This window comes from Orcinus orca, chromosome 3 (genome assembly GCF_937001465.1).
Source record: "Orcinus orca chromosome 3, mOrcOrc1.1, whole genome shotgun sequence".
Taxonomy (NCBI): Eukaryota; Metazoa; Chordata; class Mammalia; order Artiodactyla; family Delphinidae; genus Orcinus; species Orcinus orca.
In genome coordinates this window covers 69,895,965-69,922,429 of record NC_064561.1, presented here as the reverse complement: position 1 = coordinate 69,922,429, position 26,465 = coordinate 69,895,965, and the positions used below count along the sequence as shown (strand labels likewise).

Here is a 26,465-nt window from a genome sequence, read left to right as displayed (position 1 = left end):
CGGACACGCAGGCTCAGCGGCCATGACTCATGGGCCCAGCCGCTCCGCGGCATGTGGGATCCTCCCGGACCGGGGCACAAACTCGTGTCCCCTGCATCGGCAGGCGGACTCTCAACCACTGCGCCACCAGGGAAGCCCTATTTTTATATCTTTATTGGAGGAAGCTACAGTTAAATAGGATGGCTTGATGGGGGAATTCCCTGGTGGTCCAGTGGTTAGGACTCCTCGCTTCCACTGCAGGGAGCACAGGTTCGATCCCTGGTTGGGGAACTAAGATCCCACATGCCATGTGGCAAGGCCAAAAAAAAAAAAGGATAACTTGAGAAAGTGAGTTTTGAGTAAAGACCTGAAGGAGGTGAGGGGAGTGAGCCACGCATTTTTCTGGGAGACGAGTATTCGAGATAGAGGGCACAGCAACAGCAACTGTCTTGAGACTGGAATATTTCTAATGTGTTCATGGAGCTAGGGTGGGTAAAAGAGAGTAAGCAAGGGGGGGAAAAGAGTGAAGTCAAAGAGTTAATGATAGGTCCAGATTGTAAAGGGCTACTCTTAAGGGCCCTGGCTTTTATGCTGAAGAAGCAGTTGTTGGAGATTTTGAGCTGATGAGTAACACTGATGAATGTTTTAAAGGATCACTGTGACTACCTTCTTGAGAGTAGATTATATTGAGGCAAAAGCAGGGAGAAATTAGGAGAATATTGGAATTACCCAGGTGAGAAATGATGGTGGCTTAGTGTAGGGAGGTATTAATAGAGGTGATGAGAAGTGGTTAAATTAAGGATATATTTTGAAGGTAGAGCCACATGATTTTCTGATGGATTGCATGTGGATATGAAAGAAGAGTCAAAGATGATTTTATGGCTTCTGGCCTGAAAACTGGAAGAATGGAATTGCCATTTACTGGTAAGGTGATTTCTTAGGGAAAAGTGGGTTTGAGGAGGAAAATGGGGAGTTTTAATTAGTTGATTTATTTTTATTTTTTTATTTTGGGTTGTGTTGGGTCTTTGTTGCGGTGTGCGGGCTTCTCATTGTGGTGGCTTCTCTTGTTGTGGAGCACGGGCTCTAGGTGCATGGGCTTCAGTAGTTGCAGCACGTGGCTTCAGTAGTTGTGGTGCGTGGGCTCAGTAGTTGTGTCTCACGGGCTTAGTTGTTCCGCAGTATGTGGGGTCTGCCTGGACCAGGGATCGAACCGATGTCCCCTGTATTGGCAGGAGGATTCTTAACCACTGCGCCACCAAGGAAGTGCAGGAGTTTTAATTTAGATATGTTAAATTAGAGATTCCTATTAGATTTCCAAGTAGAGATGTTGAAAGGGCAGCTGGGGAATTCCCTGGTGGTCCCATGGTTAGGACTCTGCCTTCTCATTACCAAGGGCCCGGATTCAATCCCTGGTCAAGGAATTAAGATCCCACAGCTGCATGGTGCGCCCAAAAAGAAAAAAAAAGAAGAAAGAAAGAGCAGCTGGATATACAACTCCAGAGTTGAGGGAAGAAGTCCAAGCTGGAGATAAAAACGTGGATGTTACTGGGTATTTAAAGCTGTGAGTCTAACTGAGATCACTTAAGGAGTCAAAGTCTAGGCAGAGAAGAGAAGTAGTCCAAGGACTGAGTTCTGAAGCTCTCCAGCATTTAGAGATGGGAAAGATGAAGAGGAACTAGTAAAGGAGGCTGAGAAAGAACAGCCAGTGAGGTATCCTGGCAGACAACTGAAGAAAGTATTTCCGGGAAGGAATTATGAACTCCGGCAAATGTTGGTGATTGGGTGGGGTCAGTTAAGGACTGAAAATGACCATTGGATTTAACAAGGGGGAATGACCTTGTCAAAAACAGTTTTGGGGGCTTCCCTGGTGGCGCAGTGGTTGAGAGTCCGCCTGCCGATGCAGGGGACACGGGTTCGTGCCCCGGTCCAAGAAGATCCCACATGCCGCGGAGTGGCTGGGCCTGTGAGCCATGGCTGCTGAGCCTGCGCGTCCGGATCCTGTGCTCTGCAATGGGAGAGGCCACAACAGTGAGAGGCCCGCGTACCACACACACAAAAAAAAACAGTTTTGGGGCTTCCCTGGTGGTCCAGTGGTTAAGACTCCACACTTCCACTGCATGGGGCGCCGGTTCGATCCCTGATCAGGGAACTAAGATCCCACATGCCGCGTGGCATGGCAAAAAAAAACAAAACCAATTTTGGTAGATTGGTAGGAGAAAGCCTGAATGACGTGGATTAAGAGAAAATAAAAGGAAAAGGAGCTGGTGACTGTCAGTATAGACAACTTTTTTTTTTTTTTTTTTTTTTTTTGCGGTACGCAGGCCTCTCACTGTTGTGGCCTCTCCCACCCTAGCCCTAGACAACTCTTTTAAGAAACTGCTCCTGGGCTTCCCTGGTGGCGCTGTGGTTGAGAGTCCGCCTGCCGATGCAGGGGACACGGGTTCGTGCCCTGGTCCGGGAAAATCCCACATGCCGTGGAGCGGCTGGGCCTGTGAGCCATGGCCGCTGAGCCTGCGCGTCCGGAGCCTGTGCTCCGCAACGGGAGAGGCCACAACAGTGAGAGGCCCGCGTACCGCAAAAAAAAAAAAAAAAAAAAAGGAAACTGCTCTTACAAACATAAATGGAGGAGGTGGGTGTGGGATCAAGGGGATTTTTGAGATAGCATGTTCAAATACTGACAAGAGTGATTCAGTAGAGAGGAAGATAGATGATGTGGAAGAGAGAATTAGTGGAGGGATGCCTATGCAAGAGGATAGGATGTAGAACATAGGTGGAGAGGTTGGTCTTCACTGGTACCTAGTTCATCCATAGTAGCAGAAGATGAAATGGAGTACATGGGGCCAGTGACAAGAACGTGTGGTAGCGTGGTGGTGGGAGCTTGTGGGAATTCTCTTCTGGCTCCTTGCGGAATTTTTTCAGTGAAATACTTAGCAAGGTCCTTGTGGGGAAAGTAATACCGGAGGTTTAAAAAGAAGGAGAAGATATTAAATAGGCATCTAGGAGAGGGAGCACGCTAGGAAACTGTATTGTGGCTGCCAGGCAATATTAAGGGTTCACATGAGTAGACATGAATTTTAAGTGTGACAGTGAGCATAGCTCTGTATTTTTCTCTGGTCAGATTCAGTGCTGTGGGTGCTGGTGTGGAACAGGTGGTTGGAGAAACTGGTGGACATTTCTGGGGACAGCTTTTTAAAGAACCCAGACCTACTAGGTGTGAACAAGCCTTCCTATTAGTGCATACTGTGTTGGTCTAATACAGTGAAATTTCTGAACTCAGTCTGATTCCTGTTATGTGTCATTTAATTTCTTTTAGGTCCTAGGATTTTAAGTGTGTGTTGGTTTGCATGGTTGCTATTTACTATGTATTTGACTGTGTACCTTCCTGTCTCAGGTTGATCTTCACTCGAAAGGGGGTACTCCGAGTGGAGGGGTTTCTGAGTCCCCAGCAAAGTGACCCTGATGCCATGAACCTGTGGATTCCCTCTTCCTCCCTAGCAGAAGGAATAGACCTCGAAACCTCAAAATACATTCTTGCCAACGTTGGAGACCAGTTCTGCCAGCTTGTGATGTCTGAGAAGGAGGCCATGATGATGGTGGAGCCACACCGTAAGGCACCCTCTTGCTTGTCTTCCAGTCAGTTCTAGTTGGAAACTCATTTTCTTTTGCTTAAAGGGAGGTGTGGAAGGAGTGGCAGGTGGCATTTTCTATAGATGAATTAAGGCCGATAAAACTTCTCTTTGTAGTAAACTAAATAGCTGAAGCCACACCTGTATCCAACAGTCCTCATTCTTTTAGTCTTTGGCAGTTAAAAAACTAAAAATTCCTTCCCTGTTTGTCTTTCATTGTTGTAGCACAGTTGTCATAATTTGCATTTTGATCCCTGTTTGGGTTTGATTCACGCCGAATATTTTCAGTTTGCTTTGAACTAATCTGTGTTAGTAAGTGATAGTTGATGGTTTGTGAATAGATGAAGTGCTACTGGTTGTTGTGTTTCATACCTAGAACCCACATTTTTCAGACATTTATGATATTTCCATGTCTATGAGATACTGTACCCTATTTCTAGACCAAGGAATATTATACTATGAAATTATGCCCTACACTTTAAGAAAAGAATCCTCTTGTTTCAAAATTCCCCAAATTGAAAATTTTATAGTATCTTAAATGACAACACGTGGCATTCATTCTCATTGACACTTGTTCAGAAATATTAGAAATTCCATGTATTTTGTTTCTCTTACAATTACAGAAATACAGACTTCATGAACCTTTGAGTTTAATTGCTAGACAAAACACTTGAGTAGAAATCAGTGGGTCTGGGATCTTTTGCTGTTGCTCAGGATGGTCAGTGCCAACAGTATTCCTCTTTTTCCACCAGAGAAAGTGGCATGGAAGCGAGCAGTGCGTGGTGTACGGGAGATGTGTGATGTATGTGAAACAACTCTCTTCAACATCCACTGGGTTTGTCGCAAGTGCGGATTTGGGGTCTGCCTTGACTGTTACAGGCTCAGGAAAAGCCGACCACGCAGTGGTGAGCAAATGTTGTCCTGTGTAGTTCTAAAGGTAAACTGTCAGTGGAGGTGTGGACTTGGAAATTGAAGCAGAAATGGGTTTGCGCCTCCTCTTTAGCTGTTTAGCTTCATTTATGTTTTGTCACATTGTGAGGTCTTAAAATTGCCAACACTCCAGCCTGACTGGGAAGGTTAAAACAAGCCAAGAGTAAATCTTCGTCTTCCCTGGTTTTGTTTTTTTTAATAACATCTTTTTTTGAGATATAATTCATATGCTGTAAAATTCACCCTTTTAAAGTGTACAGTTCAAAGGTTTTTAGTATCTTCTCAAGGTTATATAGTCATCACCATAGTATAGTATATTCTCAAGGTTATATAGTAATTTCATTTTCACTGCTCCAAAAAGAAACTTCACACCCATTAGCTGTCACTCCCCATTCCTCCCCCTCCTTAGGCCTTGGTAACCACTAATCTACATACTGTCTATATAGATTTGCCTATTCTGTACATGTCATATAAATGGAATCATACAATATTTGGCCTTCTGTGACTGGCCTCTTTCACTTAGCATACTGTTTCAAAGTTTCATCCATGTTATAGTGCCTAATTCATTCCTTTGTATTGCCAGGTAATATTCCATTGTGTGATATACTACATTTTCTTCATCCATTCATCAGTCGATGGACATGTAGGTTGTTTCTACTTTGGGCTGTTATGAATAATGCCACTAGGAACATTTGTGTACAAGTTTTTGTATGAACATATGTTTTCATTTTTTTTGAGGATATACCTAGTAGTGGAACTGATGGGGCATATGGCAGTTCTATTTTTAACCCTTTCAGAAACTGCCAAACTGTATTCCAAAGTAGCTGCACCATTTTATAATTCCACCAGCAATGTACAAGGATTTCAGTTTTTCCACATCCTTGTCAACACTTGTTATTAAATGTCTTTAATTGTAGCCATCATAGTGGCTATGAAGTAGTATATCATTGTGTGTGTGTGTGTTTAATAAATTTATTTATTTATTTATTTATTTATGGCTGCATTGGGTCTTCATTGCTGCACACGGGCTTTCTCTAGTTGCGGCGAGTGGGGGCTACTCTTTGTTGTGGTGCGCGGGCTTCTCATTGTGGTTGCTTCTCTTGTTGCGGATCATGGGCTCTAGGCGCGCAGGCTTCAGTAGTTGTGGAGTGTGGGCTTCAGTAGTTATGGCTTGCGGGCTCTGGAGCACAGGCTCAGTAGTTGCAGCGCACAGGCTTAGTTGCTCCATGGCATGTGGGATCTTCCTGGACCAGGGCTCGAACCCATGTCCCCTGCATTGGCAGGCAGATTCTTAACCACTGCACCACCAGGGAAGTCCCTCACAGTGTGGTTTTGACTTGCATTTCCCAGATAACTACTGATGTTGAGCATCTTTTCATATGCTTATTGGCCCTATGTTTATCTTCTTTGGAAAAATGTCTATTCAAATCCTTTGCTTCACTTTGTTTTTGCTTTACCTTATTGCCCACCACGTCCTCATTCTTCCCTCTTCTAAGATACAGTGTAACCATTGTAACGGTGGTTTTAGAGCTTAGGCTACTGGGATCTGAATCCTACTTGCACACGTTATTATACCAACTATGGTATCTTGGGTTAGCTACTTAAACCCTCAGAACCTCAGTTTCCTTGTCTATAAAACAAAGATAATATGAGTATGTCCCTCACAGCATTGTTTTGAGGATTAAATGAGATGATGTATGTAAAGTGGTTAACACAGGGCCTGACATCCACTAGGTTCTACATGTTAATGGAGCTAAGATCTTCCATTTTCGCCCATGAAAGATAAACTTCTGCACAAATTGCCCTCCTGCCATAAACAACAAGGAAACCAGACAAAATATATGAAACCACAATTTCAGATATTAGACAGCAGGCAGTTTGAGTCTGTGTTCCCTAAGAAAAGGGAAGAAACAAGGTGAATCTTACAGTTGCCCCAGTTTACTGCTTGGAGGCAGTTTCCATCCTGTACCACAGGGAAAGGCAACTAAAATAGAGTTTGGCAATCTCATGAGTTGAGACAGAGATCAGAATCTGCAAAGAGTAAGGTAGTGTACTAAAGAGGTTACAACTACACAGAGAGAACACCAGAGATCTGTGGAGAAATCGTCTAAATTTTTTTTGTCTTATAGTGATCTGCACATGCATAATGTGAAACTTTCCTCAAGGCAATCAACTGAGTAGCATACAGAACTGACAGTTTGTATTCCCACCAGCCAGAGTGGAGAGACACTGGATAGAGTTCAAAAGAGTCACACCCTTAGTAGTAAGACTAATGTCCCAGAATACAGGCTGCTCTGGAGCTGCCATAATGAAGTGTTAAGCAAGCCTTGGAAGGATCAAATTCATCTACAAGTTACTTAGTTATATGCCACACTAAAACCAAACATTCTTTAAAGGATTACAACAAAATCCAGTACTCTGAACATAATACTCACAAAGCTCTGCATTCAATGAAGAATGGTCAGGTATACAGAAAAGCAGAATAATATGACCAATAATCTGGAAAAAAGAAAAAAAAAAAGATCTGTAGAACAAATCCAGAAATGACAGTAGTGATGAAATTATTGTACAAGGACCTAAAACGGCTATTATAAAACTTTTAAATATGCTTGGACATAAAGGAAAACATAATGAGAAAAACAGAAGACCTGTAAAAGACCCAAATGAAACTTCTTGAGATGAAAAATATCTCCCCCCAAAAAATACACTAGGTGGCAGATTAGATACTGCAGAAGAAACAGTGAGCTTGAAGACAGCAATAGAAACTATAAAAACTAAGCACAGAGAGAAGAAAGAAATTTATAAGTTGAAGAGTGGCTTATTGAACTACAGGATATATTGGGCAGTCTCCAAAACTTATAAATGGAGTTCCAGAAAGAGGGCAGGAGGGCAGAGACAGAAAAAATATTTGAACAAATAAAGCCAAAAATTTTCCAAATTTGATGAAAAAGCTATAACACCACAAATCCAACAATAATCCTCAAACAGAAAATACGTTAAGAAAACCACACCGGGGCTTCCCTGGTGGCTCAGTGGTTGAGAGTCCGCCTGCCGATGCAGGGGACGTGGGTTCGTGCCCCGTTCCGGGAGGATCCCACATGCCGCGGAGCGACTGGGCCCGTGAGCCATGGCCGCTGAGCCGGCGTGAACGGAGCGTGTGCTCCGCAACGGGAGAGGGGCCCGCGTACCACAAAAAAATAAAAAATAAAAATAATAAATGGAGAGATGTACTGTATTCACGGATAGAAGATTGAATATTAAGATGTCAGTTCTTCCAAATTGATCTATAATTAAGTGCAATTCCAATGAAAATCCCAACAGGCCTTTTTGTAGAAATTGACAAGTTGTTTCTAAAATTTATATGAAATACAAATTACCTAGAATAACCAAAATTTTGAAAAAGAAGAATGAAGTTGGAGGATTTATACTGCTTCATTTTAAGACTTTGTATAAAGCTACAGTAATCAAGACACTATGGTTAGCACAACAGAACAGAGTCTAGAAGTAAACCCACTCATATACATTCAACTGATTAGCTGCAAAGGTGCCAAGCTAATTGAATGGGAAAAGATAGTCCTTTCACAAATGGTACTTAAATAACTGTATATACATATTCAAATAATCAAATGAACTATTTTTATTCACATTATATACAAAAAATTAACTCTAATAAATCATAGACCTAAACATAAAAGTTAAAACTCTAAAACCTCTAGGAAAAAAATAGAAGACCTTTGTGTCCTTGGGTTAGATAAATATTTCTTAGATAAGACACAAAAAAACAAAAGAAAAATTAATATCATCAAATTTGAAAACTGCTCTTCGAAAGACATTAAGTAAATGAAAAGGCAAGCCACATAGTGGGAGAAAAGATTTGCTGATCACATATTTGCTAAAGAACTTGCATCCATAATAAAGACCTCTTAAAATTCAATAACAAGAAGACAAAAAACCCAGTTGTTTTTTTTTTTACTTTTTAAATTTATTTATTTTTGGCTGAGTTGGGTCTTTGTTGCTGCTCTCAGGCTTTCTCTAGCTGCGGAGAGTGGGGGCTACTGTTCGTTGCGGTGCACGGGCTTCTCATTGCGGTGGCTTCTCTTGTTGCGGAGCACAGGCTCTAGGTACGTGGGCTTCAGTAGCTGTGGCACGCGGGCTCAGTAGTTGTGGTGCATGGGCTTAGTTGCTCTGCAGCATGTGGGATCTTCCCGGACCAGGGCTCAAACTCGTGTCCCCTGCGTTGGCAGGCGGATTCTTAACCACTGTGCCACCAGGGAAGTCCCCACCAAAACCCAGGTTTTAAATGGGCAAAATATTTGAACAGGTACTTCATCAAAGAAGATAGATCAATGGAAAATAAACACATGGGAAAAAGCTATCATTACTTACTAGGGAAATACAAATTAAAACCATAATGAGAAACCACCAACCCCACTAGGATGGCTAAAATTTTTAAAACTGAGAGTACAAAAGTGCTGTCAAGGATATGGAGCAACTAAAACTTATTAAACTTGGCTGATAGTAATGCAATTTGGTACCATCACTTTGGAAAACAGTATAGCCATTTCTTTATAAATTTAGACATAAACTAGCATTCCACTTCTAGGTATTTCCAAGAGAAATGAAAATATGTCCACACAAAGGCTTGTACTTGAATGTTTGTAGCACTTTATTCATAATAGCCAATAATGGGAAACAATCCAACTATTTACCAGCTGATAAGTGGGTAAACACAATAAGGTACATCCATGCTATGGAACAGCACTCAGACATAAAAAGATATGAATTACTGATAAATGCAACAATATGGATGAATCTGAAAATCACTGCTAAATGAAAGAAGCCCAACACAAATGACAAATGACATACCATATGTTTCCAGTGATATGAAATTCTAGAAGAAGCAAAATTTTAGTGTTAGAAAGTTGGTTGTTGGTGGCCAGGGGTTGAGGAAACGGTATTGACTGTAAAGTGCTGAAGGGAACTTTATGAAGGGATAGAAAAGTTCTAAATCCTGAATGTAGTACTGTTTCTACAACTATATACATTTGTCTAAATTCATTGAAGTGTACACTTTAAATTGTTGAATTAATTTTATGTAAATTATACCTCAGTGTAGCAGTATTTTTTAAAGTTAGCTGTTATCTTCTTTGACCCATGAAAAAATTGGCCTGTAAAGTCTGAAACTCTGACTTACTGAGAGAGATACATCTTGTGACCCTCATAAAATAAGTAAAGTCATTTCATTTCTGTTTCAGAGACAGAAGAGATAGGTGATGAAGAGGTTTTCTCCTGGTTGAAGTGTGCAAAGGGGCAGTCCCATGAACCAGAGAATCTCATGCCCACACAGATCATCCCTGGCACAGGTAAAGGAATTCCTTCTTTAGATTTGGTGGGGGAAAAAAGATGTTTTTAATTGAGCTGTAATTTACATACCATAATATTTGGTAAAATGGTTTATCTCAGCTTGACTCTTTTTAAGCCTCACTAGATTTCCCTGAGAATTTGAATCTTCAGAAATGTTAGATTGTATGCAGCCACTGCACCCACTTTGCCTCACCTTTGTGGGTGGAGGGGTTGGTTGCTTTTCAGATGTCATTTTACATTCCTATGGTCGGCAGGACCAGGATAGCAAAAGTCAGTCTGGGAAGTCCCTGGTGGTCCAGTGGTTAAGACGCTGTGCTCTCACTGCCGAGGGCCCGGGTTTAGTCCCTGGTCGGGGAGCTAAGATCTCACAAGCCGTGTGGCCCAGCAAAAAAAAAAAAGAAAGAAAGAAAAAGCCAGTCCCCTGGCTTCCAGAAAGACCTTTGGTTCTAGGTTTATAAAAATCCAGCTGAAGCTAATCAAAGCTCTTGAATCCATGAAGAAGGCAGCTTAACAGTAGAAATGAATGGTCTTGTGGCAGCTTACTTCATTGATTCCTCCAGATAGACTGTTTCCAGCTTCCACAGTTCCATTAACATGCACACACTGAAGTTGGTGAATCCTCTGCCTATATTCTTCTCCACTTTGGGGAGCCATCCCCTGGATCTTTATAACCCAGTGCATCTGAGCAGAAGAGCTCCCTGAGTGCAGTGGTCAGATGCCTGCTCCCTGCTGATCTAAGCATTGGTTAAATGTTTGTGTAAAGTTTACATTGGTCTATTTTTTTTTTTTAGGTATAACTTACAGTAAATCTCAAGTATACAATTCAAAATGTTTACATATGCTTGAACAACAGGGAATCTACCCCTAGAGTTTCTGCTAAAGGACACCTTGTTAACGTTTACTAGAGGAGGGAGGGAGTGTAGCTTAGTGGTTAAGCGTGCACAGAACTTTAGTGCTAGATAGACATGGGTTAAAGTCTCGGTACTTTCATTTACCAACTTTATGTACTTAAGCAAATAACCTAACTTCTCTGAGTCTCAGTTTCATCATCAAAAATTGAGGGTACTGGGCTTCCCTGGTGGCGCAGTGGTTAAGAATCCGCCTGCCAATACAGGGGACAAGGGTTCAAGCCCTGGTCCGGGAAGATCCCACATGCCGCGGAGCAACTAAGCCCATGCGCCACAACTACTGAGCCTGCGCTCTAGAGCCCGCGAGCCACAACTACTGAGCCCGCGTGCCACAACTACTGAAGCCCACGCGCCTAGAGCCCATGCTCCACAAGAGAAGCCACTGCAATGAGAAGCCCGCACACCGCAACGAAGAGTAACCCCCACTCACTGCAACCAGAGAAAGCCCACACACAGCAACGAAGACCCAACGCACCCAAAAATAAAAAATAAATAAAATTTAAAAAAAAAAAACTTTAAAAAAAAATTGAGGGTACAAGCTGCTACCTCATTGACTTGTGGTAAAGCTTGAGAGAGATAATGTAAATAAGGTCTTTAGCACAGTACCTGGCACATACAATTATTCTAAGGTTAATTGTTATTTTTTTTCCAGCTCTTTACAATATTGGAGACATGGTACATGCTGCCCGGGGCAAGTGGGGAATTAAAGCAAACTGCCCTTGTATTAGCCGGCAGAACAAATCTGTGTTGAGACCTGCTGTCACTAATGGGATGTCACAGGTAAAGTGGTGTGTATAGGTACAACTGAGAGAAACTCAAGTTCTTTGTACCAGGAAGTGCCTCATTTTCACCTCTGTTGTCCCAGGCTACTGTCAGATTCCTGGGGAATTAGGGGATGGGGAGGCCTGTCTAGAGAGAGCCCCAGAAGTTACTCAAGGGATTTAAATTCCCCCTGACTGGTATGAGTTTCTCTTCATGTGTCTTTAAAACCAATTCAGGCTTGTTTGATAAATAGCACAAAGAGATTCTTTGCATCTTGTCAAGATTTGTACCTTAGGTTCCTTGTGTAGGTGAAGAGTACAGAAAAGGTAATTAGGAATACAGTCCTATTTGTGTGCATGGTCCCTGCCTTGTCATGTTAGGTACTGAGGAAAGAAATATGAATATTAGCCTGCTGATCTGGGATCATTCTACCCTGAAAGCAGTCCTAAGCCTTCACAGAGAGGCAGTGATTTTCTCATTGCTTTGTCAGAGGTGGAGGTCATTCTGGTGTGATGGTGACTATTTTGAATAAGAGGCTATTTTAAAAAAATAAAAAAAACACACACACACCTCTTACATTCGGAGGGCTTTCCAGGAATGCTACACATGATCAATAAGAGGTACAGGGATTAATGCTGAGAGATCTCAAAATATCTTTTCAGTAGAGTTGACATATTAGAGCAAATCATCTGGAAAATTCAATAATAGAATAATAACCATTTTATTGAGCATGTATGTGTGCCAGACACTATTCTGAGCTCTTTGCATATATCAGTACTATCTCATTTAATCCTCAGAACAGCTCTATGCGGTCAAGTTCTAATCACCAATTTGCCAGTGCAGAATTTGAGCCTCAGGCATGCCAAACAAAAACACTGTTTTATTTTCAAGTCTTGTTCACTGCTCTTTCCACAGAACCTAGCATAGTTTCTGTCACATTGTAGGACTCAACAAATATATGTTAAATTAATGAATGAGTGAAATAGCAGTTTATGGGACAGTTGCTTTCCCAGACCTGTTTAGTGTCAGCTGTCATTACTATTTGCATTGTGTTTTTTCTACACAAGGACAACACTTTAACCATGTTGGCGTTCTGTGCTATAGCTTCCTAGCATAAACCCTAGTGCCTCTTCTGGAAATGAAACCACCTTCTCAGGTGGAGGAGGAACTGCATCGGTAACACAACCAGAGACTGACCATGTTGCCAAAGCCGACAGTACTGACATCAGATCTGACGAGCCTCTGAAAGCAGACAGTTCGGCGTCAAATAGCAATAGTGAGCTAAAAGCCATCAGGCCCCCTTGCCCTGACACAGGCCCACCTTCCTCTGCCCTGCACTGGTTGGCGGATTTAGCAACTCAGAAGGCTAAGGAAGAAACAAAAGGTGAGATTAACACAAGCCTCTGCCCTGCCTGTGGGTGGAACACTTGAGTTATTCTGGGATTCTTCAAACTCACACATTACCATCCACATTTTTGAAACATGCCACTTGCTTTCTCTGGCTGATCATGTAAAATGAGGGAATCTCTTTCCACTTCTTTCTAGAAGTGGAGCTTTCTAAAAAAGGCACATGCCTGGGTTCTACCCCAAACCTCTTTAGTCAGAATCAATATAAGATTTTTAACAAGCTTCCCAAATGGCCCTGATAGCCAGTATTACTAGCCAGGAGGGCTACACTTGGTTTTCAGTGGGCACAAAATCACCTGGGGAATCGTTAAAAATGCAGATTCCTGTGCCCCACCAGAACTATTAAGTGAAAATCTCTTGGAGTAAGACCGAGAATCTCCATTTTTAACAAGCACTCCAGGTGATTCTAATACAAGTATTCTGGAGACCCACTTGAAGCAACACTGTCTTAGAAAGTGAGGGAGACGAAAGATGGATGGGAACAAAAGGAAGTTTGAAATCCAGATCTGGAAAAGAAAGGAAGAAGTAGGAGAGCTTCTCCTTGGCCATGAGACCTGCCATAGTCATAGCTCGTCAGGCTTGGCCCAGACAAACCGTACGTAGTTTGGGGGGCAGGGGAGGGGAAAGTCTTTCCTCTTTCCCACTTGGCTGATTTTTAGGAGTCAGTTGCCTGCTGGGTATTCCTTGTGCCTAATGCTATTCCTGGTTATGTTCTTACAGAAGCAGGGTCCCTGAGGTCGGTGCTCAATAAAGAGTCTCATTCACCCTTTGGGCTGGACTCATTCAACTCCACTGCAAAGGTCTCTCCGTTGACTCCAAAGCTTTTTAACAGTCTGTTACTGGGTCCCACTGCCTCCAACAACAAAACTGAAGGCTCTAGCCTTCGAGACCTCCTCCACTCCGGGCCCGGAAAGCTTCCTCAAACCCCCTTGGACACAGGCATACCCTTCCCCCCGGTCTTCTCTACATCCTCAGCAGTAAGTGTCCTCTCTACAACTCTAGCCTTTGCTGCTTTTCCATGAAAGAACCATCAGAGATCTGATAACTGGGTTAGAGGGTATATGACTGACTTGTGTCCTCCACATTATCAGTCCAGCTGACAAGATCTTTCTTTATATTAAATTTTGGGAATGTTTGAGATCCTTTTAAGTAGTAAACCTTTTGTGCCATGTTAGGAAGTCAGTAGAAACTGAGACTGAAGTTTTTCAATCATCAGCAGAAATCACTTTATTTTCTTGACAATAACAGACATTAAATTTTTTTTAAACGTAGGCAGTACATTCATATTGTACTCTCTTGGGTATCTAATAGACGCCTCAAACCTAACACCTCTAAAACCACACTCCTGTTCTTCTGCCTGTGAGCCTGCATCTCCTTTATTTTTTGCTTCTCTTGGTCAGTGGCTTCCAATTGCTCGGCGAAAAATCTTGGAGTCTTTTGGGACTCCCCTCTCACATTTCGTATCTAATCTGTTAGCATAACCTTTCAGTTTGATCATCAGAATGTATTCAGAGTGCACCCATTTCTCATCAGCTCCGCTGCTTCCTCTCTAGTCTGAGTCAACATCCTCTCTTGCCTGAATTTTTGTAGTAAACTCCTTAGAGGTCCTCTGTATTTCTTCCCTTTCTACACAGAGCAGCTAGAGTGGTCCTTTTAAGATATGTCACATTATATCACCTCTGCCTAAAGTCTTTCAAGGGCTTCCAATTTCATAATGAAAGCAGAGTCCTTTCAGTGGACTATAATGTTCCAGCCCTATCTTCCCCTCACTTCCCTGACTTCAACTACCACTCTCCCTCTTGTTCACTCTGCTCTGGCCACACCCACCTTCTTGCTGTTTCTTGAACATGGCCAGGCATGCTCTTTCTTCAGAGCCTTTGCACTTGTCCTTTTCTCCACCGAGAACTCTCTTTCCCATGTCACAACATGGCCTGCTTCTTAATCAACTTCCTCTCCTCCCTCCTGAAATGTCACCTCTTCAGTAAGCCTTCTTCTTAGATCACCCTTTTTAAAAGTCCATTTTACTCCCATCCTCCACTCATGTCTGTTTCCCCTGCACTTTTTTTAAAAAATTTATTTATTTATTTATTTTTGGCTGCATTGGGTCTTCGTTGCTGCACGCGGGCTTTCTCTAGTTGTGGCAAGTGGGGGCTACTCTTCCTTGCGGTGCGTAGGCTTCTCATTGCAGTGGCTTCTCGTTGCGGAGCACGGGCTCTAGGTGCACGGGCTTCAGTAGTTGTGGCATCTGAGCTCAGTAGTTGTGGCTCACGGGCTCTAGAGCGCAGGCTCAGTAGTATGGCACACGGACTTAGTTGCTCCGTGGCATGTGGGATCTTCCCGGACCAGCGCTCGAATCCGTGTCCCCTGCATTGGCAGGCAGATTCTTAACCGGTGAGCCACCAGGGAAGCCCTGCACTTTTTCCATAACACTTATTACCGTCTGACTTGCTGTGTTTTATTTATTTTCTGCCTTACCTCCACTTAAAGGCATTTTTGTCTGTTTTTTGTTTTTTTGGTTTTTTGGGTTTTTTGTGCTGCACAGCTTTCAGGATCTTAGTTCCCCAACCAGGGATCGAACCCAGGTCCCCAGCAGTGGAAGCAGAGTCCTAACCACTAGACTGCCAGGGAATTCCCCATTTTTGTCTGTTTTATTCACTACTATATCCCTAGTGCCACAATGTTTGATACATAAGTATTTAGTAAGCATTTACTGAACTAATTAATTCAAAACGTACAAAATTTAAATTTTAAAAATACAGTGAAAAGTCTCCTTCCCACTGTTGCCTCCCTTTCTGTAGGTGACCATTGTTTCATGATTGCCCTTTCAGTGATATTAAAATATGTATATAGTTCCCCCCCTTTTTACACAGATGTTTTTATACATTGCTTTTGTATTTTCAGTTTATATATTCCAGAGAGCATTTCAAACAAGTACACAAATATGTTTCTCATTCTATTTTATGACTAATGACTGAAATTTGATGAACTGTGGGTGGTTGAGCCTTGTACAATGTGGGTTATTTGTTTCTCTTTTGGATAAATGACCAAAAAAATTACTTTGAGCTCTGTCTTATTTGTACTGCTCCAACTCCCAGTTCTCCTTTTTCTTTTTAAATTTTCCCAGGATGTTATATGATTACATGTACTCTGTAGAGATCATGATTAGTGATACTTCAGACATTGTGTTATCAAGTTTACAAAAGCCCTCCCCTTCCTTCACTTCTATGACCTTAGGTATGTCACTTTCATCTCTGGGCCTGAGCTTTCCCACCAGCTGAAACAAATGAGAGATTCTTGGTAGGGGACGGATTGGGGAGTAGGAGACTGCTTTCAGAATATACAGTTATCTTGGGTACTCTGGTACAACTGTTTATTGGGGTACACTCCCTGGTAAAAAAAATCACTGCCTTGATAAGTCACCTCAGTTACTTAATTGAAGTATATCCCTTGGGCATGCTGGCCAAAAAAAATGTGTAACCCTCAAAATAAATGATCTTTCTCACTCAGTTACAGCATTTTGTGATCCCTGCAGTCTACGTGCATATGCTTAAAACGGGGCTGAATGCCAAAGATATTTCTTAAGTCTCAAATCTCCTGCAGTAGAGGGGACCTTTCTGTACTTTTTTTTCATAAATATAAAGCAAAATATGAAGGCTAGGGAAATGTAAGATAGTGACTTAATAGGCTCCCCCCTCCAACTACAAAAGACTTTACAATTAACTTTTATGAAATTTAATCAGGTAGATCAGAACTCCGTGTGAATATAACTGTGAGACTGTTTTTGAATACTCTACTGATGGTGCCTCAGTCATACTAACCTGATGGGTTTGTGTCTGGCAGGGAGTGAAGAACAAGGCCAGCCTCCCCAACTTCCTTGACCACATCATTGCCTCAGTGGTAGAAAATAAGAAAACCTCAGATGCTGCAAAGCGGGCCTGTAACTTGACTGACACCCAAAAGGAAGTGAAGGAGATGGTGATGGGGTTAAATGTGCTGGACCCCCATACCTCTCACTCCTGGCTCTGTGATGGAAGACTTCTGTGTCTCCATGACCCCAGCAACAAAAACAATTGGAAGATCTTCCGGGAGTGTTGGAAGCAAGGCCAGGTAAGCAAGAATAAGCAGATCCCAGGGTCGGCTGTCTGCCTGCCCACTATAGCTACCAGGATAGTTTCAATTCTCTCTGGGAGACACTTTGCTAAGGAGATTTAGACATATACTAAGTTTGTTATAGACAGCCTTGCTACTTCGAGTTTTCTTGGATTTTTAAAAGTCAGAAGATTCCTAAAAATACATTGTGGATCTTTTTATTTCTCAGCTGTGTAGCTCTGTGTTCTTAAAAGGGCAGTTGAAATTCCTGTGAGGTTGTGATCTGGCATTAATGACACCTTTAGAGGAAAATCCGTAAGTGTGATATGGGGTGAGGCGAAAATGGGTGGAAGTGGGTGGTACTCTTCTAGGTAAATGTTTCAAGACCATACAAGTCTGTGTGATAGTGTGATAACACTTCCTGATTTTTATACATTAGCAGGTGTGAGGAAGGGGGGGGAGGTTGTAGAATTGTCTGGAGAGTTTTTCATTCGAGATGTGAGGACGTATTCTCAGAATTTGCATTTGTCAGCTTTTCATCCTCTCACCTCAAAATAGTGGTAGATACCAGGGCAGCAGAAGTGATTTTTGTGGAATGTGCCCCCCACCCCACCCCCCGCAGTGAGAATCAAGTGTAATAACAGAGTAGAAGTAGCTGACATTGTTGAAATCCACAGATTGTGAAACTGGGAGGGAATAATAAATCATTGTGGAGAAGAGGTTGTCCCCAGGAAACCCTCCTATTCTGTCCCTTAGCCCTGAGCTAAGTATTTCCTAAGTGACTCTGATTGAGATACTTTTGTTTCCACAGCCAGTGCTGGTATCAGGGGTACATAAAAAACTCAAGTCTGAACTCTGGAAGCCAGAAGCCTTTAGCCAGGAATTTGGAGACCAGGATGTGGACTTGGTGAACTGCAGGAACTGTGCTATAATTTCCGATGTGAAAGTTCGGGATTTCTGGGATGGCTTCGAGATCATATGCAGTAAGTAGCTTTGATATCTGGTTCAGTAAAAGCAGACTGAAAAGTAAGCATCTATATGCCCAGCCCTACCGCTGAAATAACAAATTACATCCTCTTAACAGGAGGAACATTCTATCCTGGTGCCAACCAGGTAGCTCTCATGGCAATCACATGGCTCCCAGAGCATACCTGGCCTTAAGCACATGATCACATGGGATGTGTGGAGCACTTTCACTTTGAGATGGAAAAATTTATCATGTACTAAAGCAGTGGCTAAGGAAAACAAAGCCCGCCTTATCCATTATGGGGGTTTACAAGTCTGAAAATAAGAGTTTAGTCTTCTAAACCTTTTAGTCACTGGAGAATCAGGCAGCAGCCAACCCAGCAGATATTTGTAGGAGTGCTTTCTGTCTTCCAGAGCGATTAAGGTCAGAAGATGGGCAGCCAATGGTGCTCAAACTCAAGGACTGGCCTCCTGGGGAAGATTTTCGGGACATGATGCCGACAAGGTTAGTGAACTACAGTGAGTCGTCTTGAGAGACTTGTGCTTTGCTAAAGCTGTCACAAAGTAATCACAGAAAAGTGAACTCCACCTCTTTTCCTTTTTCCCCTATAACAAGCTAAGTCATCTTTCATGCTTTTTTTTTTTATAGGTTTGAAGATCTGATGGAGAACCTTCCTCTGCCAGAATATACCAAACGAGATGGCAGACTCAATCTAGCCTCTAGGCTACCCAGCTACTTTGTAAGGCCCGATTTGGGCCCCAAGATGTACAATGCCTACGGTATGAGGGAGAGGCCATAATTGACCTTTTTGGACACTACTGTTTCCATTTCACCTATAGAGGGAGATTTGTAATCAAGATCATGTGTAGAGGGCAAAGTGACAGGAGCTGAAGAAGTTGACAGTATCCAGGATGGTTTAGAATATGTTTGCTTTTGCCACTGATTTGCATAATAGCCCTTTGGGCCCAGTACTGTATATGTATGTATGTGTGTATATATATACACACACACAGTAATTAGAAAGTTTCCTCTCAAAGGTTCCATCCAAGAGACTTCCCTGGTGGTCCAGTGGTTAAGACACTGTGTTTCCACTGCAGGGGGTGAGGGTTCTATCCCTGGTCAGGGAACTAAGATCCCGCATGCCGCACGGCACAACCAAAGATCCTTAGCTTTTAAGAGACTTGACAAGATAAGAGTGAAGACGTCTGAGTACCATGCTACCCAACCAGCTCTTTGTGAAGTCACAATAATGTCCTAAATCACTGTGAAAGCCAAGCTTCATTTGAGTGTCCATAATGCCCATATCTGTTTTGCTTCTGAAGGGGAGAGATCATTTAGGAGGGTGGAATTGGATCAATGGCCAAAGCTAATGATAGTGTCAACTGAGCTTGAAATCAGTTTTAAAACACTAGAAAAGAGACGAGGAGAATTATTTATTGATAAATAGATATGTCATTCTCCCAATGTTACACATTTAAGAATATCTTCGAGTATGTTTTCACTTGTAGGGTCTATATGGATTCTTCAGAATATTGCCCTTTTAGGAATTCCCTGGCTGTCCAGTGGTTAGGACTCCACGCTTTCACTGCCGAGGGCGCAGGTTCAATCCCTGGTCGGGGAGCTAAGATCCTACAAGCCTTGCGGTGCAGCCAAAAAAGAAAAAAAAACAACATAATATTGCCCTTTCACCTTGCATATCTTCCTTTTACCTTCAGGCTTGATAACAGCAGAAGACAGAAGAGTTGGCACAACAAATCTTCACTTAGATGTGTCCGATGCAGTTAATGTGATGGTGTATGTTGGGATCCCCATCGGGGAGGGTGCTCATGATGAAGGTATGATTTCTAGAACCCAGTGCTTCAGCAGGGTGAGGTTTAGCCTCAGGAGTAAAATGGTGTGTCTTTCTCCTCAGTCAGGGCCAGTGGGTTTTTCTTAAATCTCTGCCAGGCATGATGCATAGTAGGTGCCCAGACAAAGGGGTGATTGCAGCAGAGAAGAGTGGTACTTGTGTATCTTTGACCAGAGTTATTCCCTCTCTGGGAATGCTGCCCTTTAATACTGAGTATGTAGCATCACAAAGAGGAGTAAAGAAGAAAGGACAGGGCTTCCCTGGTGGCGCAGTGGTTGAGAGGCCGCCTGCCGATGAAGGGGACACAGGTTCGTGCCCCGGTCCGGGAAGATCCCACATGCTGCAGAGCGGCTGGGCCCGTGAGCCATGGCCGCTGAGCCTGTGCGTCCGGAGCCTGAGCTCCGCAAGAGGAGAGGCCACAACAGTGAGAGACCCACATACCACACAAAACAAAAACAAAAACAAAAAAAAAGAAGAAAGTTCAAACTGGCCTACTTGGTCCATCACCCAGTTCAGCTGTGGGGTAATAGGTGATAAAGCCAGGTCATTTGCACAGAGATGAAGCATAAAAGTGATATTTTGCTGCATTGCACTCTCCGCTATCTCAGTGTAGAATTAATGTGTGTTAATTACGGAAGTTTTAGAAAACAAAATTTTAAAGAAGAAAACTCAAAATCTCAAAGTTCAGGGATAATCAATATCATTACTTTGGTATATTTCCTGCCACACATTTGCTTTTGATGCTACACATCTGCACATCTTTCCATTAGGCTGTCATTTAAAGCATCATAACAGACAAGGATTAGAAGCCAAGCCTCTTAATTTGCCAGAGAAGCTTTACTCTTCATGGCCTTAAATCCACAGAATCCTAGAGTTTGAAGAGGTCTTGAGAAAGTATACAGTCCACCTACTTACAGCAGGAAATAACCTGCAATTTGAACATAAAATATGGCTACACAGTTTGAGCAGGAAATATGTTTTAAAGGGACACTATATCTCCAAAAAATGCTGAGTCTCTGTTAAGTATGGAAGATTAGGGTCGCTCTTCCCATGTGTAGGAAACTTAGACCAATGTGAGTTTTGATTCTTTGATTCTACCTTATATCACTCCAGAGAGATAGAGAATAGTAGAGACTAAACTTGTTTGAATTGGACATTTTGCTTCACTCAGAGGTACTGAAATGGCTGGTTATGTTGAAAAGTGCCACTTTGCTCTTTTCAGAGGTGCTCAAGACAATTGATGAGGGAGATGCTGATGAGGTGACAAAGCAAAGGATTCATGATGGAAAGGAGAAACCTGGTGCTTTGTGGCACATCTATGCAGCCAAGGATGCGGAGAAGATCCGGGAGCTGCTCCGAAAGGTGTGTCCCTGGGTGGGCTCCCAGCTCACAGACAAAGGGTCTGGGGATGCTGAGACAGCCTGCCTAGGGTTTCTCACGCGGAGTCCCTTGGCATTAAAGACCTGTGCCCTCTGTCAAAATGCCCCATAGGGCTGAATCCACACTTAGAGGATATTGAATAAAGTAGAAACTTTGGCCCACCAGTGATGTTACTGCAGCAAGTTGGATTTATCCTGTTAATAATCTTTATGTATTTATTGATTTTTCCATCTTTGGGTTTTGATCATGGTTTCATGATCAGGTTGGAGAAGAGCAAGGCCAAGAGAATCCCCCTGATCATGATCCAATTCATGACCAAAGTTGGTACTTGGACCAGACCCTACGTAAGCGACTCTATGAGGAATATGGTGTGCAAGGCTGGGCCATTGTTCAGTTCCTGGGAGATGCCGTCTTCATACCTGCTGGAGCCCCACACCAGGTATGTTCCAACTTGGGGGTAGGGCTGGCTCCACAATTCCCATAGTTTCCTTATATCTGTGTTTCTTGCTAATCTGGCAATAGATATAAACGGCTGGGTTAGACTGATTGCTCTTCAAGTGCAACTTATTTTTTGATTTTTAATTTTCTTCCATGTAATTTTATTTTTTATATATATATATTTTTAATTAATTTATTTATTGGCTGCGTTGCGTTTTTGTTGCTGCGCACGGGCTTTCTCTAGTTGTGGTGAGCAGGGGCTACTCTTCGTTGCGGTGCACGAGCTTCTCATTGCGGCGCTTCTCTTGTTGCGGAGCACAGGCTCTAGGCACGCGGGCTTCAGTAGTTGTGGCCTGCGGGCTCAGAAGTTATGGCTCACGGGCCCAGTTGTTCTGCCGCGTGTGAGATGCTCCCAGACCAGGGCTCGAATCCCTGTCCTCTGCATTGGCAGATGGATTCTTAACCACTGCGCCACCAGGGAAGTCCCCCTTCCATGTAATTTTAAATGCTTATTTAAAGATTTTTAAATAAGGGAGACTATTAAAGAAAAGGTGAGTCTCTGTTCAGCTACCTATGCCATATCCCTTTTCAGTCCCCTTGTCCTGCCTTCTCCAGAAAGTAGCCTACTGTTAACAGTTTGGTGTGTATTTTTCCAGATCCTTTTCTGTGCAAATACTAACGTTTTCATCTATAAATGTATACTTACAGTCTTTCTGCATTTGTTGTCTTTATGAAAATGGAATATCATAAGTATTTCTAAAGTGTTTTTTTAAATGATATGATGGACAGTTTCCACCTGTTGCTGACTCTCTAGTGCCTGATGTTTGCCTCTGTACTTTTCCTCTCCCAGGTGCACAATCTATACAGTTGCATAAAAGTAGCAGAAGACTTTGTATCTCCAGAGCATGTAAAGCACTGTTTCCGCCTGACTCAGGAATTCAGGCATCTCTCTAACACTCATACAAACCATGAGGATAAACTGCAGGTAAAGAACTCCTCCTCCACCCCAACGCTGTCTTCTCATCTCCTACTAGGCTACATACACAGGAGGCACATTCTGCTTTCTGAGGATATTACCTGGGCAGTATAACTGCAGAGAGATGATTAAGGGACCCATGTCTGGGGTATGGAGTCCTCCCTCCAGGAAGTATTTAATCAGTCCTCTTCAGGTTTGCTTTTAGAGAATATGAATCTTTTAACCTAGTCACTTCCAGTGTTACAATCTTCTATTTCTCTGCCCCTGGAAGATACAGTGTATCCGTGTTAGTAACTGACTAGACTGACTTCCTCGGTCAGGTGGGAAAAGCACTGTGGCAATGTGTTCTAAACCTCTTTCCCCAAAGCTTCTTCTCACAGCAAATTTCTGTGCAAACTCAATTCCTTAGAGCCCTGCTAGGGACTGTAATCCATGTCCCTAAGAGTTGTTTCCCACTTGTAGATCTAAGCTGGACAATCAGATTAGGTTTTCCTCTGCTCAGAAATGGATTGGAACTTGAAGGGCAGAATTTCATTGTTAATATACTTGGATGCTTTAATAACATTAAAAAAGAAAAAGAATGTAAGGAAGCAAGATTTCCCAGGCAGAACTTCAGCATCTGAATAGGCGTTCTTCCAGCCTCTCACATATGACCTGTTTTCCTCCATCGTGCCTGTGACTCAGGTGTATTTTCTTTGGTCAGTGTCCCATGAGGTTGTAGATTTTTCTTGGTTGCTGGTAGATTTAATCACCTTTAACCCTGAACTTGATCTGTTTTGCTGTTCCTTTTTCAAAATTTTGGAATATTTCAACCATAAAGTTCTTATACAAAGTACCATCACATTGATAAATAGATAACATTGATATTATAGATATATAATGCAAGTATTCAGGCATACATATTTCAGACCCCACCTCCATTAGGTCTCTACTTGTTACATGTCACCTCCCAATCCTCTGTCACTGCTTTATTTTCTTCTGTAGTATTTTTCACCATCTAACATACTATGTATTTTATGTTTGTTTCTATCCCTACTAGGACATAAGCTGTTTAAACTCCATGAAGGCAGGGATTTTACTGTTTTATTCACTGCTTTTCCCTAGCACATAGTAGGTACTCAGTAAATATTTATTGAATTAATACAAAAAATGTAATAGAGAACAGCAAAGGGGGCTTTTGTGCCCATAACTCAGCTTAAGAAATACAGCATCATATACGTACCACATACACAATATATACATATTCAACAACTACATTATTGAAGCCTCCATGTACTCTTTTCCATTCTACCTCCTCAGAAATAATCACAGTGTTGGTTTAAAACCGTCTTTATCCTGTTCACTTTATTTTAATAACTTTTACTTCACATGTGTGTTCCTTTTTGACAAATTAGAAAATATGTATAAGCACAAAAGGGAAAAATACCCAATAAATCCTACCTGCCCACTATTGTTTTAGTGCATTCTTATTAGCTACAGGACCTCAGGTAAGATTCTTAACCATGGAACCTCAGTTCTCATCTGTAAAATGGGGATAATAATAGAATCTGCCTCATAGTATTATGGTAAGGATTAAATGAAAGTCCACATAAAGAGCTTAACAGTAGTTCCCAGCATATAGAGGATGGTGATTACATAGCCTTTCAAATGATGAAATCATTCTTTTTTGAATATAGACTATATATCTTGTGTGACTTGTAAATCATCTTTTGGGATTGATTTAGGAAGCATGCAGTCCTGGTTGAGGGCTTTCGTCACTAATCAGAAGGCTTTTAGTCAGTGTAGGACATAACATTTTCATTTGCAGAACACAGTCTGGCTGCCATAAACTGACTGTGCTGATTGCTCTCTCCAGGTGAAGAACATCATTTATCACGCAGTGAAAGATGCTGTTGGCACCCTCAAGGCTCATGAATCCAAGCTGGCAAGGTCTTAGGCGTGGAGAAATTCCAAACTCGCCTGTGAAGCAGGTCTTTCACTCACAACACATACAGGGAACAGCAGGGTTCTCTGCTGGAGCAGAGGTCCTTCACTTGGAGCCAGTGTGGTCAGTATTACAAACTCTCCAGCCACTCTTTGCTGCCTCAACACTGAAGGTTGACACAGGAGAGTCGCACTGTTCACACACACAGTTTCAGACTCCAAGCCAAGGGTGCCACATCCCCATCCTGTGGCCTTTTGGGACTCTGAATTGCCTGAATATCGCTGGGCTTTCCTGCACATTCTCATGATTTGAGATTCGTGGAAACCAGGAATGTGGGCACACCTTTCTTTTCTTTTTCTCTTGTGCCTAGTTAAGTGGGAATGTGTTTGGAGGTAGGGGGAATCACGTAACTGGTACAAGTGGGGGCTAATTGCTTAAACACGCCTGGTGGAAGCCTGATGGTGTCTCTGCACATGACCTCTGACACACCCCATCCCGGGAGCCGGGTGAAGCCTTTCCCCACCATCTCTCCTGTAAACAGTGGAGTCTTGAAGGACCCAGGGGGAATCCACTGCTTTTCCCAAGGGGCTCCAGGATTAGGAAATGTGTGTATTTAGTGAAAAATAGGTTTGTAGTGAAATAGTTACTATTTCATGAAAGTAGATATTTTTAGAACTTTTGAAATACCACAATTGTTTTCCTGGATTATGAGGAAAGGCACATTATGTTTAGTCTTCCTTTCGATAAAACTCTTTGAAGAAATAAGATTTTTAGAAATCAACGGCCCATTATAGCACAAAAATCAGCCAAAGCAGAATTTTAAAGAATTGGCTTTGTAGGATTCCTTTAGTTTCTCCCCATCCCATCTCAGTCCTATCTTGAGGGAACAGCCATCTTGAGAAAGAACTTTGTCATGTCTGTGCTGTTGGTGTGTTCCACGCATACACACACTGGTGACTCCAGGACCCATTTCCATCGATTACCAGCGTTCCCTTGGGACTCCTCTTACAGTTCCAAATGCGAAGGAAAGTTTGCTTTCCTACATGAGGCTTTTTGTTTTGGGGGTTTTTTTGTCCGGAAATATTTTCAGCAAAACTTTCCAACTCAGTGGAGTTTTATTAAGAATTTATTTGAAAATGATGGAATTCATTGGCCCATAGGTACATTGGAAAATGTATCTATCTTCCCGGCTGTACTGTAGTGCCCTGCAGGCTTGTTTATATGTTCACAGTTACATTTTTTTTTTTTAATAAAAGTCATTTACTGTAGAATACTTTTAATTTCACTTTCTGTATTTTAATTTTGTTGAAGGGCTGATTGGGATTTCCATGTTCTTATTAAAAATCTAACAAATCTGTTTGTAGTGGACTAAATTCTTCCTGTGCCAGCCATTCTAAAAAGCAGGGCCAGGTTGAGGATGGGGTTGGAGGTGGAGGATGGTTAATTTTCATATCATCATTACATTGTTGCATCCGATTATTACTCTTTCCTTCCCGAATGTGTCCAATTGGGAGAGGGAAGTGCCAGGTCATTGTGGTTTGAGGGCTTGGGGATGAAGGGAAGGTGCTACATGAGTTAGAGGGTAGGAGCAAAGATGGGCTTTCCATAGTTTATGCTCTATGGGAAAGCTGGGTTCCTACCTTCCTGAACAGTCTGGGGGGAAAAGGACATGGGAAGTGGCCAGAGCAAGGTTTTTGGCAATCAGTGACAAAAGTTCATCAAAACAAGAGGCCTGGCTGTCCATGTATGAAATTAAAGTGGCTTGAAGGGTGAGGACAGACTACGTTCCAATTAGAAAAGGCCTTTTGAAGAGGAAGTTGTAAAGAATAGCAAGAGGGATCATCAGAAGCTGCTTCTCTGGATCCT

At 42.4% G+C, this 26,465-nt stretch overlaps 1 protein-coding gene across 4 annotated transcripts in view; it reads left to right on the top strand.

Moving 5' to 3' along the window:
- Positions 1-25,954, top strand: part of KDM3B (lysine demethylase 3B) — a 59,193-nt gene extending 33,239 nt beyond the window's left edge. For 2 of the 4 annotated variants that reach the window (XM_004282066.4, XM_033409836.2), the window contains 15 exons: positions 3,371-3,585; positions 4,358-4,510; positions 9,791-9,898; positions 11,460-11,587; positions 12,674-12,953; positions 13,697-13,953; positions 16,817-17,083; positions 17,877-18,048; positions 18,446-18,536; positions 18,681-18,811; positions 19,748-19,867; positions 21,104-21,243; positions 21,524-21,700; positions 22,550-22,684; positions 24,531-25,954. In XM_004282066.4, the coding sequence (XP_004282114.1) occupies positions 3,371-3,585; positions 4,358-4,510; positions 9,791-9,898; positions 11,460-11,587; positions 12,674-12,953; positions 13,697-13,953; positions 16,817-17,083; positions 17,877-18,048; positions 18,446-18,536; positions 18,681-18,811; positions 19,748-19,867; positions 21,104-21,243; positions 21,524-21,700; positions 22,550-22,684; positions 24,531-24,611 (2,455 nt within the window). In that variant the 3' untranslated portion in view covers positions 24,612-25,954. Of the gene's footprint in view, positions 1-3,370; positions 3,586-4,357; positions 4,511-9,790; positions 9,899-11,459; positions 11,588-12,673; positions 12,954-13,696; positions 13,954-16,816; positions 17,084-17,294; positions 17,857-17,876; positions 18,049-18,445; positions 18,537-18,680; positions 18,812-19,747; positions 19,868-21,103; positions 21,244-21,523; positions 21,701-22,549; positions 22,685-24,530 lie in introns of those variants that run through there. The other 2 variants (XM_033409835.2, XM_033409837.2) reach the window with 2 other exon arrangements.
- Positions 25,955-26,465: the final 511 nt, after the last annotated feature.